The sequence below is a fragment of the Manis javanica genome, chromosome 18 (genome assembly GCF_040802235.1).
Source record: "Manis javanica isolate MJ-LG chromosome 18, MJ_LKY, whole genome shotgun sequence".
NCBI classification, from domain to species: Eukaryota; Metazoa; Chordata; class Mammalia; order Pholidota; family Manidae; genus Manis; species Manis javanica.
In genome coordinates this window covers 21,353,960-21,368,644 of record NC_133173.1, presented here as the reverse complement: position 1 = coordinate 21,368,644, position 14,685 = coordinate 21,353,960, and the positions used below count along the sequence as shown (strand labels likewise).

The following is a 14,685-nucleotide window of genomic DNA, read 5'->3' as shown; positions in this document are numbered from 1 at the left end:
ACCCACACAAATAAAGTCAACTGACTTTTGACAAAGAAGCAAAGGCAATACAGTGCATAAAAGATAGTCTTTTCAAAACATGGTGCTGGAACAAGTAGGTATCCACATGGAGAAAAAACATGAATCTAGACACAGACCTTACACTCCTCACAAAAATTAACTCAAATGGATCACAGACCTAAATGTTAAAAGCAAGACTATAAAACTCCTAGAAAATAACAGGAGAAAATTTAGATAACCTTGGGATTTGGCTATGACATTTTACATACAACACCAGAAACATGATCCATGAAAGAAATCACTGATAAGCTAGACTTCATTAAAACTAAATACTTCTGCTCTGTGAAATACACTGCCAACTGAATGAGAAGATAACCTATAGACTTGAAGAAAGTCTTTGCCACACTCATATCTGATAAAGAACTGGTATGAAAAAATATACAAAGAACTCTTAAACTAAATCATAATAAAATGAACAACCCAATTAAAAATGGTCAAAAGCCCTGAACAGACACTTCACCAAAGAAGTTTTACAGATCAAAACCATATGAGAAGATGTGCAGCATCATATATCATAAGGGTATTGTAAACTAAAACAAGATACCACTACATAACTATCAGAATAGCTAAATTCCAGAACACTGATAACACCAAATGCTGGTGAAGATGTGGAGCAACAGGGACCCTCATTCTTTGTTGGTGGGAATGCAACACAGAAGAGCCGCTTTGGGAGATAGTTTGTCCATTTCTTACAAAACTAAACATATTCATACGATGTGATTCAACAGTGTGCTCCTTGATATTTAACCAAAAAAGGCAAAAACTTATGTTCACACAAAAGCCTGCCCATAGATGTTTATAGCAGCTTTATTCAAGTTGCCAAAACTTGGAAGCAACCAAGGTGTCCTTTAGTAGGTGAATAGATACACTATGGAGCAACCAGACAATGGAATATTCTGCTACTCAATCTCAAGAACACATTCTTCTGCTTCAAAAATGTAAACTTCACATGCATGAGCACAAATGGATAGTATAAAGAAGGAAAGAAATAGTTGATTGGTCCCAACTCTGACTCCAAATATTTCAAAGTAAGGATGAGGCTGCAGGCCAGTGTCAACATTCTACTCTGTCTGGAATGGCTGGAATCCAGGAATTTCTACTAGACTTAGAAGAGTGTGCACCTAATGAATAGTTTATTTGTCCAAGCAACACATATATCCTAATCTGTGTAAAGGGTGAGCAGTGAGAGTGAGCATGACAATATCATTGCTCTTGTGGAACATTGCAGACATGAGTTAAGACAGCAATGCCTACCATGCAATGGAAAAGCTACCTGCTGTGTGCTGGGAACTGGGTCGTCAAGGTCCCTGTGGGGGACAGGTGAACTGCAGTGTGAGAAGTGAGAACAAGAAAGACTTACCAGGTGAAGGTCTGGGGGAACACTTCCCCAGGAGCACATTCTAAATGGTGCATGCCTCTACTCGCAACTAGTCTGCAAGGACAAGGGTGTATGTACCCCGCAGCATTCTCCAGTCTTGTCATGCTTATTCTTATACAGAACCTAAATCCTGCTGAATTAATGTGGAAATAACCCCGAAAGTATGTCCTTGGTTCTTACTTGTGAAAATAACTTACAGCTGCCAAATTTCAGAGGGCATGCATGGGCGTCCATCGGGAAGTCCTCTAGTTGCATTGGGCACTCTGCAGAGATGGTCAAGCTGGAAAATAAGAGATGAAGACCTTTAAGTGATTCACTACATTCTAGCTATTTATTGAGCAACCATTATGTTGCATAAAGGCATATTAAGTACTTCACTCATTATTTTAATTACTGTCTTTGATGCAATTGTCTAAACTCTCCAAGAAAATTATATAGGTTTGCACTGAGGATGAATATCATTTAGAATAAGGCTTAAATCAAATCTACTCAGGAGTTCTGTGGCTTGCTGTGTGTGTCCATACATACATTACCATTTGTAAAGCAATTCGAGATGCCCTTAAAAATAACATATTCTTTGTTTCCCATCCTTTAGCCAGAGTAATCTAAAACCTTGCCCTGACAAAGCTGAAGATATATGTATTTTCTAAAACAGTCTATAAGCTCAAAAAATATAAATGTGGAATAAATGCCCAAACCAAATTTTCACCTGAAGCTGGCTATAGTTGTTGTGTACTGGCCTGATGTCATGAAAGCAGAATAGATGAAGTCTATTACAATAGAAATCTTCTGGTACAACTTAATTATTGTTTTTAATCCAAACCTAGTCTTCCAAATAATACCACCATCCACTACCACTGCCACCAATGACTACAACAGCAATGGTCATAATAGCTGCCATGTCTATGCCAGGCACTGTCATAGTGCCCTTTACCTGCATTACCACATCTACTCAGAAAAGCACAGTGAGATTTGTTGCTACTAACATCCCAGTTTACAAGGTAGGAAAGTGATGCCTGGATATTAAAGGATCAGGACAGTAAAGCAGAGCTCCTGAGTCCTGAAGCTGTGATCTGAGCCCAGGCGTCTGGCCCCTCTCACTGCAGTGGCTCCCGACAGGCACACCCACCACACGTCAAGTGATAATGGCTTCTGTGCATTTCCAAAGTCGCCACACTGTGGTGCTTTTATTTCTCTCCAGGAGTTACTAATTAGGTAGTGAATCTAAATTTCATTAATGAGTTAATCTTCAGTTTATTAGTTTCTTATTCTATTATTTAAAAGAAAATGAAAATGCATAAAATGAAATCAAAATATAAAACATTCACCTAAGCAGATGTTATCATTCTACTTTTAGACAAATAATAATTCAACATGATATTAGCTCTTATGTTCCTTTCCTGTTAATACTGAATCTGGATCTTGCTTATGTGCCACAGTGAGGATCAAAATGTAGAATCATTCATTTTTGCCTTTACTATTTCCCTCTGTTAAAATAGATTAACCTTTTGCTGTTAAATTTGGCACATAATTCACACCTGATGATTGCAGATGGGAGTAGCTGATGTGTATATTCTCTAAATGAAACTAAAATATATATCAGTGCCAGGAAGATCTGTGCCCATCAAAGGAAGAAATCCTGTGCCCTGTTGCTTTGAGGGACCTCTCCCCAAGGATGGAGTGATTTTCAAAGAGTGTGAGAGCACATAGACGGGAACACCACAGAAGTCTCACACTCATGCAGGGCAATGACATTTAAAATGACATGCCACAAATGTTCACAGAAGGATATTAGGAAATACAGAAAACTGTAAAAGAGAAAACCACAAATACATTTCATTTCACTTATAATTTCACTTGGTACATTTTGTCAAGATATTTTCCTACATGTACCTGTATTTTCTTTTTGTTCTTAGTATATAAAATTCAGCCTTGTATATATACCTAACATTAGAGTGGGATATTTTCCACATTAAAATCTACATAACTATTACACTGAAAGGTGAAATATTTAGTTCTAGTATGTAGATGTCTGCATATTATGTATGTATGTATATGTTTGTGTGTGTGTATATATATATATAATATATGTGTATTATGTATATGTATGTGGGATGTGTAGATAGATCTCCATAATTTATGTAAAAGGACTATTATTAGAGATTATGAAATGGGTAAGGTAAATGAATATTTACTTATTAGAAATAAGAAAATTAGGTTTAAAAAACACAGCCCATGAGGACGGCATTTAGCTAACACAAAGGAAAATAATATGTTATCTGGCTGTTAGTAAACTTAAGACTTTTTTTAAGTAAAGAAATAGTGGGATAGAGAACTTAAATAAGTCAAATATGTTCCAGAGAATAAAATCACATCAAACTCAGAAAGTCTAGAATTTCCTGAAGAAAGGAATTTTTAGTAGGGGAATAGGAAATGTATATAAAGCTATAATGCCAGGTCCAAAGCAATAACTATGAACATAAGCATATAAAAAAGGAGTGCTATAGAAGCTTAGAGGAGAACATGTCCAGTTGGAAGCATCAGTCTCGGTGCTGGTCATGCCTCTGTTTAGGGAGGTAAATGTAAGGAAAACACTGGCTCCATCTATGGTAGCAGCAAAAGGTGGGGTGCAGGGGCCTTTGGTGATCCTAGCTGTCTTAGCTCAGCCACAAGCACTGCACATGTCAGCCAGCACACCAGCTTTCAACAGCGTTATCGGCTCCAACCCAACATTGGGGTGCTATGGAGATGATCCTCCATGGGGGCTCTTCTCCCTGCACACTGCTGTGTCTGGTGCTCACGTCACTGGGCTGCTGCCCCAGGAAGCACTTCCCTGTTTACCTGCTCTGGAGGCTGTCTTGAAGCCAGAGCTACTGGCTGAGCTCCTGACAAGGTGGTCAGCCCCTCCTCCCCCTCACTCTGTGCTGGTACTTTGTTTTAAGCCCCATGGCCAATGGAGGCTCTGTCCCCTGGCATTTCTGTTGTTTGCCCCTACTTGTCAGAGACCCACTCATGGAAACCGGATCTCCCACGCTGGGCACACGGCCCACTCCTGTCTTTTTCTCCTTTTCCCCATGTCTTCCTCCTTTCTTGGCCAACACCATGTATTTATAAGGATGAGAAGCCTTTCTTTCTGTCTGATGGTCTCAGCTCTTATTAAAGAAAGTATCTCATGTCCTGCTCTATTCTGTCTGTTTGACCCTGAGGACTAGTTACCTTTTGAAAACCACTTTACTGACATTTAAAGATGCCGAAGAATGTACACCAAGGAGTCTTCTTTCATCATATAGTGGGGACGGGGACATTTAGGGAGGGTGCACAGAGACAGGAGGACAGAATTTAGCTGGATCTCAAAAGAATCTTTTAAAGAAAACATAATTCCAGTAAAAAACACAAAATAAAGTAATTCCACAATTACCAGACCTACAAATGCTATCATGAGAGCCTCACAGATTTCTCCCCATTTTAATAGATCTCCTTAGAATTGGAATTCCAAGCACTGAAGAAACATACTTCATCTAATGATAATGTCTCTCTTCTAAGGAATGAATGTATTATTCAAAAAGACCCCCCATAGCATATGTTTCAGCCTAAGTAAGAGAACACGTCAAAAGTGGCCTATGCTTTTTATAATACTAAAAAAAAACCTCTTAAGATAAGAGGGAAGCTTCCATTCATGGAGCCTCTGAAATGTAGAAAGCCTTGATGTGGAACCAACCTTCTTCACACAGAATTGGGATCATAGCACTTTGCGGAATGGTGGGTTTTCCTAGTTCAAAGGAGGTCACCTTTTAGAAACTCTCTCTTTTCAGACAAAGAAAATGAAGTCCAAAAGTTTAAGGAATGTGCCTATGAAAAAACTACACTGATTTACTGACAGATCCAAGAATGCACCATTTTTTTTCCCAAGGCAGAGTATCTGTTTTATTTCTAATTTCTATTAAAACATTCAAGCATTAACTTATTGGAAGATAATGTCCCATTTTTTAACATCTCAATTTTAGATTCAGGAAAAGGGCATTTTGTGAATTGAACTATTTGCTTCAATTTGGGTTTATATCATTCAACTTGAGGGCTTGGGATCCTAAACTCACCAGGCAGCTCTCTGCTTGACCAGGGGCAACTCACCATAGAGAGCACTTTAAGATGGTTAAAACAGCCAAATACTAGAGCAACTTTGCCATTAACTAACCGTGTGAATTTTCTAACCTCTCTGGTCCAGTCTTTCCATTTGAAAAAGAGAGGTAATAACAGTTGATTTTATTCTTTGAAAAAAATAGTTGATAAGTGTGAAAGGAAGGTTGGTCTCAATATTTCTACCCAATATTCTCTTCAGATCTGAGCCTCCTGGATTTACATGGAAACACTGCAAAAACAGTGCAGGTGTGGTGGTGTTAGGAAGAAAAATGTTCTTGCAAAGATGTCCAGGTCCTAATTCCCCAAGCCCCCAAACCTGAATATGTTATCTGAAGTAGCACAAGGGCTTTGCAGACATGACTAAGTTAAGGTTCCTGAGATAGAGGAGGCTATCCTGGATTATCCCAGTGGGCCCCGTTTAATCACAGTCCTGAGAGGGAAGCAGGAATATCAGTCAGAGAAGGCGATGTGATGTCAGAGGCAGAGGTCAGAATAATGTGGCCTTAAACCCAGGGGTGACGGTGGCCTCTGGAAGCTGGAAGACGCAAGGAATGGTTTCTCCCGGAGAGAATCCAGAAGGAATGAAGGAATGCAATCCTGCCCACAGACTGATTTTAGCCATGTAATACCTTTTTTGGACTTCTGACCTGCAGAACTGTCAGACAGTAAACTGGTTATGTTTTAGCCAATAAATTTGCCATAACTTGTTACAACATCTGTAAAAAAATAATTTTAAAAATTTGGTACTTGACATGGGGGTTACTGTAGCAAATCCCTAAGATGGGAAAATGACTTTGGAATTGGGCAGTGGGCAGAGGCTGGAAGAATTTTAAGATTCATAATAGAAAAAGCCTAGACTGCCTTGAACAGACTGTTAATGGATGTTAACAGGGTGTTAATGATTCTGTAGTGAGTCCTTGCAAGGAAATGAGCAGGACGGTAGAGAAAACATACATTGTAGAGTCATAAACATACTATTGGTAGAAATATGGACATTAAAGGCTCTGCTGGTGAGGGCTTAGAGGGAAATGAGGAATATGTTATTAGAAACTGGAGGAAAGGAGATCCTTGTTATATAGCAACAGAAAGCTTAGCTGAATTATATCTACAATTATGTGGAAAGCAGAACTTGTAAACAATTGTGGAAGGCTAAATAATGGTCCCAAAGTCATCAGGTCCTAATGCCTGGAAGCTGTAAACTCTGCCTGTCAGGTAAAAGGGTCTTTGCAGATATGATCAAGTTAAGGGTCTTGAGATGGGGAGATTGTCCCAGTGGGCACTAAATGCACTCATGAGGATCCTTAGAAGAGGGAGGCAAACAGAGATCACACATAGGAGAATGAAGATTGATGTGATGAAAACTGAAAGAACTTTGAAGATGCTATCCTGCTGCCTTTGAAGATGTAGGAAGTTGCCCTGTGTCAAACAATGCAAGGCATGCAGACCTGGCAACAGGAAAGAGAGAGTAAGAGGGTTCCTCCACAGAGCCTGTACAAAGAGGACAGCCCTGTCAATACCTTGATTTTGCCCCAATGACACTGATTTCAGACTCATGACCTCCAAAAATGTAAGAGAATAAATGAGTGTTGCTTTAAGCCATCAAGTTTGTGTGAATTTGTTAGAGCAGCCAGAATAAATGACATTGGATACTTAGATGCTAAGAGATTTCCAAGCAAAGTGATGAAGTTGTAGCTTGTTTTCTTCCTGTTTATAATAAAATGTAAGAAGAAAGAGCTAGATTGAGGAAGGACTGCCATCAAAAAAGGGACCAGCACTTGATGTTTTGGGAAATTCTCCATTTACCCAGGTTGCAAAAGATGCTATAATTAGGAAATTCACTGTCAGAAAAGCATGCTCTTAAGGGAAAGCCAAGGGTGCAGCTGAACACCTTTTGCTAGTTCCTCCAAAGTGTCAAAAGGTCAGAGTGTTCAGCCACACAGATGACATGTGAGGAGGTTAGGTGTGTGACTCGAGTCCCCTCAGTCATGGAAGCAAAAACCAGGACAGACATTAGGTTGTCCGTGAAAGACTGATGGAGGAGCCTCTTGTCTAGTTGTGTGAATTATTGAGACATACATAGGAGACCTACAAGATTGTTCCGAATTTTATACCAGCAGAACCTGACAATTTTGACTTAATGGGACAGAGGGAAGGAACAATGCTTCCTTTTTTCCTGCCGTTTTCTCCCCTTTCAAATGGGAACATCTATAACCAATTTCACATGTCTCTTCCACCATTGTATTTGGGAAGCAGATGGCTTGTCACTGAGTTCCACAAATTCACAAATGGAGAGGACTTGTGCCTCAGGGTGGATCATACCCAGATCCTCATGCATAGCTGATTTAAATAATTCAGTTGATGAGATTTGGAGCTTTTGAGCTGATAAGATTAAGTTGAGATTATAGACTTAAATTTGATGCTGTAATGAGTTGAGACTTTTGGAGATATTAGGATGGGGCTAATATATTTTGCATGTGGGACAGACTTGAATTGAAGGGGACTAGAACACAGGTTTTGGTAGGCAAAATAATGACCCCTCAAAGTTATTTACATGCTAAACCTTCCTATCTATGTGTTAACTAATGAGGCAAAAGAAACTTTTCAGATGAGATTAGGCTAAAAAGATTAGGCTGAAAAGATTACCTGGATCATCTGGGTGGACCCATGGTAATCACAAGGCTACATATGGGAAGGAGACAGGAGTGTCAGAGTCAGAGATGCGATGTTGGAAGCAGTGATGATGGGAAGGGCAGATTCAGGGCCATAAGCCAAGGAATGAGTCAGACCCCAAAAGCTGGAGAAAGCTAAGAAACAGAATCTCTCCTAGAGAATCCGGAAGAGACACAATCCTGCCAACAGCTTGATTTTAGCCTGGTAAGACCTGTTTCATCAGACTTCTGCTCTCCAGAGCAGTGAGATAATAAATTTGTGTAGTTTTAAGCCATCAAGTCGGTAGTAATTTGTTACAGCAGCAACAGGAAACTAATACAATGGTTTCCTTAAAAAAAAAAAGTAATATTACTAATCAAATGGTCAGTTGTTTGTTAGTGTGCTGAATAACAGCCTTATGCATATTTTGAAATCATTTTCACAAAGGTAAAGAAAACTGGCAATATTATCCAATTTATAAGTAGTTCACAAAGTGTCTACTTCAGTAAAAATTCAGATTTTGATAATGAAATAGATGTCTCATGCAGTATTCTGGTTTGGTCAGCTATTACACTGTGCACCATGTTTTCGCAAGATTCATTCAGTGGAAACATAATCTCCCTGTAAAGATACTACAGTGGCTTGACTGAGAGTTTATTTTGGGAACTCTTGAAGTTAAATTTATTTGGGGACTCCTGAAACTTAATATTAACATAGCATTTAATGATTGATGCTATGGGAAAGAAATAAGGCCTAATTTGGTCGTGATACTTTTCTAGTCCTATGAGTCCTTATAAAGATCAAACAAATGCTTAATGAAGATAACTTCCTACTTACCACTGTTGTGCCCATTTGAAAGGCTGCAGGGTTTGCAGATGGAGTAAAACCGGTGCTGTTCACCTGGCATTGCTGTAGGGAACATATTTATTGCACTGTGGCCTCACTGTGCTGCCTCTGGCTTATTCCCACTTGTATGGGGCTCTGAAGGGATCCTTCCATGTTCCAGTAGTGATACTGATGGAGAATTCTCCTTTCTCAATGGTTGAGTCACATTCTTAGGCACCATGCATAGGAATATTTTTGTGCTGTAAGTGCATTTTTGAAAGAAAGCCCAGCTCTGATGATGATATGCCTATTTTTCCTATATTTGACTCACCTCTAGACTGGCAAATGAAGATAGGTTTATTTATGTATTCACTTACAGAGAATTGGCCCTTTTTTTTAGTACACACACACACACACACACACACACACACATACAAATTACCATTGTTAGGAATACAGATAGCCCTGCTTCTCCTTTAGAAATTTCCCTGTGAGCCTGGCCTAATGTCAAACCCTTCCTTACTGAAGCTTTCTTCCTGTACTCACAAAGGACTACAAACTTGTTCATGGAATAGAAGAGTGCATGAATGACTTTGTCTTTTCATAATCACTAGCATGATGTACCACGCACACTGTCAATTAGGCACTCACTGCCAATTTTCCTGGGAATCTAACTACAATTTATAGTAATGTTTTGAGGAAAAGTATATTCTAAAGCTCAGTCAACTATATAAAAAATTTTAAAATCCAGACATTGTCAAATTGGGAATGCTGTTTGTTGGAAACCAAAGGTCACTGTCAGCCTCATCGATCCCCCTACTTGTCACTAAAGGTAACGTGCACATTGGTCTCTTCAGTGGTAATTGCAGATCTACTACAACTGTGTTTGATCCAGACCAGAACTGCAGGCCTAGTATCTTTCAGGACCTGGAAATTGTGGTTATCTTGGTTAGCTGACCTCTAAGGGATCTTTATCTGAGTACTAGCCCTGGCTTTACCCACATCTAAAGTGGGGGTTTAGCCTGTGATAAAGAAGAGATGCCAGGCCCAGCAGGGGTTGCTGAGGTTTAGGAATGGGGAATAACCAATGGAGAACTAGAAAAATAAAGTGTGCAATGACCTGCTTCAATAAATTCAATGAAGGGATACCTTGTAAAAAGCAGAACTTAGGCATTATCTGAAAGTTCAGATAAGACTATACTAAAATGATTAACGTTTCAGTTTACACAGTTGCAGAGTCCCGGGCTTTCAAAAAAAATCTGTTATTGACATAACATAATGAATATCTTCTTTTTAACAATAGAACCATAACAAAATGAATATCTTCTTTTTAACAATGGAACCAATTTTACAACATACTTCAAGCTTGAGTTACATATATCATAAGTCAGTCTAAGACTAATTGGTTCATTTTGTACACTACTATATAACAAGGATGTACATGAAGTCAACCATCAGAATTATACTGGGATAAAAATTCTCTCTAAACTTTTCACTATTTACTAGGATTCTGATTCCTTTTCAGCTATTAAAAAAGATGTCAGCAATTCTTGTTTATGTTGGGAAAACTAGCATATATGTATTAATTTTGTAAAGCTAGCATTTCTTATCAGAAGGCACATGAACTTTATTGATCTATTTCATTACAAGGTTGTTCCTTTTCTTAATACTCATGTTTCTCAGGAAGGAATTGTAATGTTTGACGTGAGAATAAAAATACTGTGTTTAATTTTTTAATGTGTACCCACATGCCCCAATATAAACCTTCTTAATAGATCAAATGCAGGAAAAAAAACACAAGCCTGAACCACAACAACACGCTGCAGAAAAGGAATATCACAAATATGCAGAGAAGTTCCCTTATCAAAATCAAATTCAAACATAGCTTTAGCCATAAAGTGTGAGGTAATCGATGCCATGGTGCAGGAGAAAGCAAATGGAAGCGACAGGGGAACCAGACCGATCCAGCTTCAGCTCCACATACTTGCTGTTACTCAACATTCCTGAGTCTAAACCTGTCTCTCAAGGGGATTGTAAGGCTTATCCTTAAGTTCTGAATATAAATATGCGGTACAATGCCTGATACACAGTAGATGCTTTAAAAATGCTAGGGAAGAAGTAAAGGTGACATCAGCACAAGTGGTGGATCAGGGAACACCCATGACAGCGATGTATAAGCTGGCAAAAACTGTCAGTATCAACTGTTTTTTAGAACTCCAGATTCTAAAAAATCTTACAACAGCCAGGAGAATGCTTAATGAAGGAAAAAAATCTGAATTTTGCTAAGCAAGTTCTGTGGCATTTTAACATACTCTGTTGTCAGCCCCTCTACCCAGCTCTGCAGTGGCCTTTAAATGGCAGCCCACATTCCTGGTGCAGGTGGCTGGTAACAGGAGCAGAATGTTAGATGCTTGTTTTGATCTGTACGGTGGGTCCATACAGGATTGCTTCAAGGGTTTGCCTTTGTTGCAACCAATTCAAAGGTTTCTGGGGCTGACGTATCCTCCTAGGGAGCCTTTTTTGAAAACATTTAAATATAAATGTATTCACTGCAGTCACAGGGACAATAGATACATATCTGGGGCAAGCAACAGACAGACAGAAAAGCCCAGTAAGGGGAAAGACATCCTTAGGTAAATAAGGATGATGAGCTCCCACATATTGCAGAGAATCTAGGACATGTGCATTTCCAGGAATGGGTGCATACCCAGAAAAGACCCAAGACCCTAAGTCTCATTTCCAGCTGACCTACAGGTACTGCACCAGCAGGAAGTGAAAGCTCTGGCAAAGTTGTGTCACCTGACTAAGCACTGAAGGGCACCCCAGCACACACCAGAGCTCATCTGCAGAGACTGAGAGAGCTCTGACTTTTAGTTTTTGTTCCAGATTTTAACAATATAGGTAAAAATGAAGGCCAGTACTGTGAAATCAGAGGAGGTTTCAGGTTTTTCTCAGTATCATTTAAATTAGCGCGATCAAGACTACCAGTGCCCCAGAGAAGACAAGTAGCGACTATAGCATCTTACTATGCTGACAGACAGTGAATGTACTGGGGTATGTGGTGGGGACTTGATAATGGGGGAAATCTAGTAACCACAATATTGCTCATGTGATTTTATATTAATGATACGCCCCCTCCAAAAAAATGACTACCAGTGCCCAAGGATCATCAACTTACAAAAGGTGCTTCATCTCTAGAAAACGGCATGAGAAAACACATACCACAACCCCCTCTGTGGGTCGGCCATGTTCCCAGGATGCAGTGGGCGCCCTGTAAGTGGCGTTAGTGGGACTGCACTGTGCAAGTTCGTGCAGCAAAGAACCAGATGCTCGTAGAACAGGAATTGGGCATAAACAGGGAACGTGACAAGAGGAACCAAGTTCCACTTTCCTTACCAGTAGGAGACATAAAAGACATATGATTTATGATACTTAAAATTGTATCAATGCACCCACTGTACTTCTGTCAAGCTGGTAGAGAAATAGACAGGCACTGTGAATGCGGAGCCAACACAGTCACCGTGGCCGCTTAGAGCTGCTTGCCCAGCACTATACTCTTTCTTAGGGTATTTGTGTTACTCCGCCTGCCAAAACAAAGTTCCATAGCCTGGGTGGCTTAAACAGCAGAAATGAATTTTCTGACAGATCTGGGGCCAGAAGCCCGAGGTCGGGGTGCTGGCAGAGTCGGTGTCTCCCGAGCCTCTCTCCTTGGCTCAGAGTCAGCTGCCTTCTCCCGTGTCCTCACACGGTCTTGCCTCCAGCTCTGCCCGTGTCCAGATCTCTTCTTACAAGGACCCCAGGCATAATGGGGCCCACCCTAAGGGCCTCCTTTTAACTGAATTACTTCTCTAAAGGACCTATCTCCAAATACAGTCACATTCTGAGGTACTGGGAGTTGGACTTAGACATACAAATTTGGGGGCATAATTCAGCCGGTAACAAAATCCAGGCCATTAGCATCCTACCTGAAGCAACTCCCCCGCCATGCTTCTGACCTGACAAATGACGGTGTAGAGAGTAATGCACACAAGGAGGACATCCCCCTGAACTAGTTGAGTTGTACGCTGGAGAGTGACATTAAAAGGAGGTGAAGACTAATGAATTCATGAGAAATACTGTCTCATTTCATGTGCCTTTTGTGAGATCTTTTGCAAAGCTCCAAGAAATTTCTGGTTCTCTCGGGGCCATGTTAACATATACTCAGAGACACCTCGGAGTCCATGAAAAGGAAGTGTATGCCAGAGTCTTTCTGCCCTGTGTGATCCAGGGTGGGGGAGAGGTCAGGAGTGCTGGGTTGCAGAACAACTCAAGGCCAGGGAACGCCTGAAGGGCGGGGACAATGTGAACTGACAACCTGGGAGGAAAAACGTGCAATGAAAGGGAGACAAGAAGGGGCCCCTCCTTCCTGGGTATGGAGGCCTGAGGGAGGCCTGCTGCTGCTTCCCAGATGCCCTGACCGGCCCTGCTGATCTTGGCTAAAGGGGCACCTCCCTGGGATGGACTGTAGAAAGCTTCTTTTCACTTCTATTTATAACAGTTACAGCGCACAGGTACTGATCTTACATCCATTTTACAAATGAAGAAACAAAGGTATGGAGGAGACATGCCACACAATGAGTGAGGGACTTAGGATTCAACCTGAGCAGAAGGTCCAAGCACCTGCACACAAGTTTGCCTCAAACCAGGAACGTGCGCATTAGTTAACGAGTGATGCATCCCTCGTAAGGGAAATTTGGACAACATTTTAAAGCTGTCCTCTGTGTACAGAAACGAGTAACAGGAGAGAGGCATTGAGAGCAAGGGGTCCCCGTGTGGCCACGGCAGCCCTCCAGGCGAGAGGTCAGGTGGGGTGGCGGGTACAGGCAGGATGTGAGTGATGGATGACCCTCGGTAGCTGGGGGGTTGGAAAGGAAGTGCCAGTGCTGTGCAGTAGACAAGGAAAGAAGCCAACTGGATAACAAAACCAGCCACTATTTGAGAACTCTGGGCTGAATTTCAGACCTCGGCAGGCTGTGCAGGAGGAGGCATCCTGTGGCCCACTGGGAACCCAGGGCCAGGGCCCCAGAGCATGCAGTCAGGGCTTGACTGTCCATGGAAACAGATGGGCTTTTGAAGAAGAGGCCAAGTGAGACTACTAGAAGATAGAACACTTGACGAACCGGCCCTACTGGCCCTGGTTATGGTTTTAATTCCATGTGCTTTGAGAAGTTAGCATATCTCAATTCAAGCACCTACAAAATAGGGCGGAATCTATGCCCTCCCTCCTTGTGGGAAAATACCCAACACACCTCAAGTGGCTACAAACGACAGGGTCACACTGTTCCTCGTGGGAGAAAAGGCAGCAGCTGTGTGAGTGGAGAGCGCAGGAAAACTCAGGCTTGAAGAAGGATGGACACTTTCAGAGAGAGGGTCCAGGCCCCAGGGACCAGGCCAGAGGTTAAGGTGAAGGACAATGAAGGGGAAGTATGTTTGATTAGGAGAACATCCTCCATCACCATGGACCAGCTTCTATATTCATGCAACAAAGAAAGTGCCACAGCCTGAAGCTGTGAGAAGCCACATGTTGTCATGTGTAAACTGGGCTGCAGGTAAAAGCACCTCCTGTGGGCCCTGTGTGAGGGCCTCCCGGGTGAGGG

General features: G+C 41.2%; 1 protein-coding gene across 4 annotated transcripts in view; it reads right to left on the bottom strand.

Moving 5' to 3' along the window:
- GABRA5 (gamma-aminobutyric acid type A receptor subunit alpha5) overlaps nt 1–14,685 on the bottom strand; it is an 89,127-nt gene that overhangs the window by 35,490 nt on the left and 38,952 nt on the right. For all 4 annotated transcript variants that reach the window (XM_073227108.1, XM_073227106.1, XM_073227107.1 and 1 more), the window contains one exon: nt 1,636–1,718. In XM_073227108.1, the coding sequence (XP_073083209.1) occupies nt 1,636–1,718 (83 nt within the window). The remainder of the gene's footprint in view (nt 1–1,635; nt 1,719–14,685) is intronic.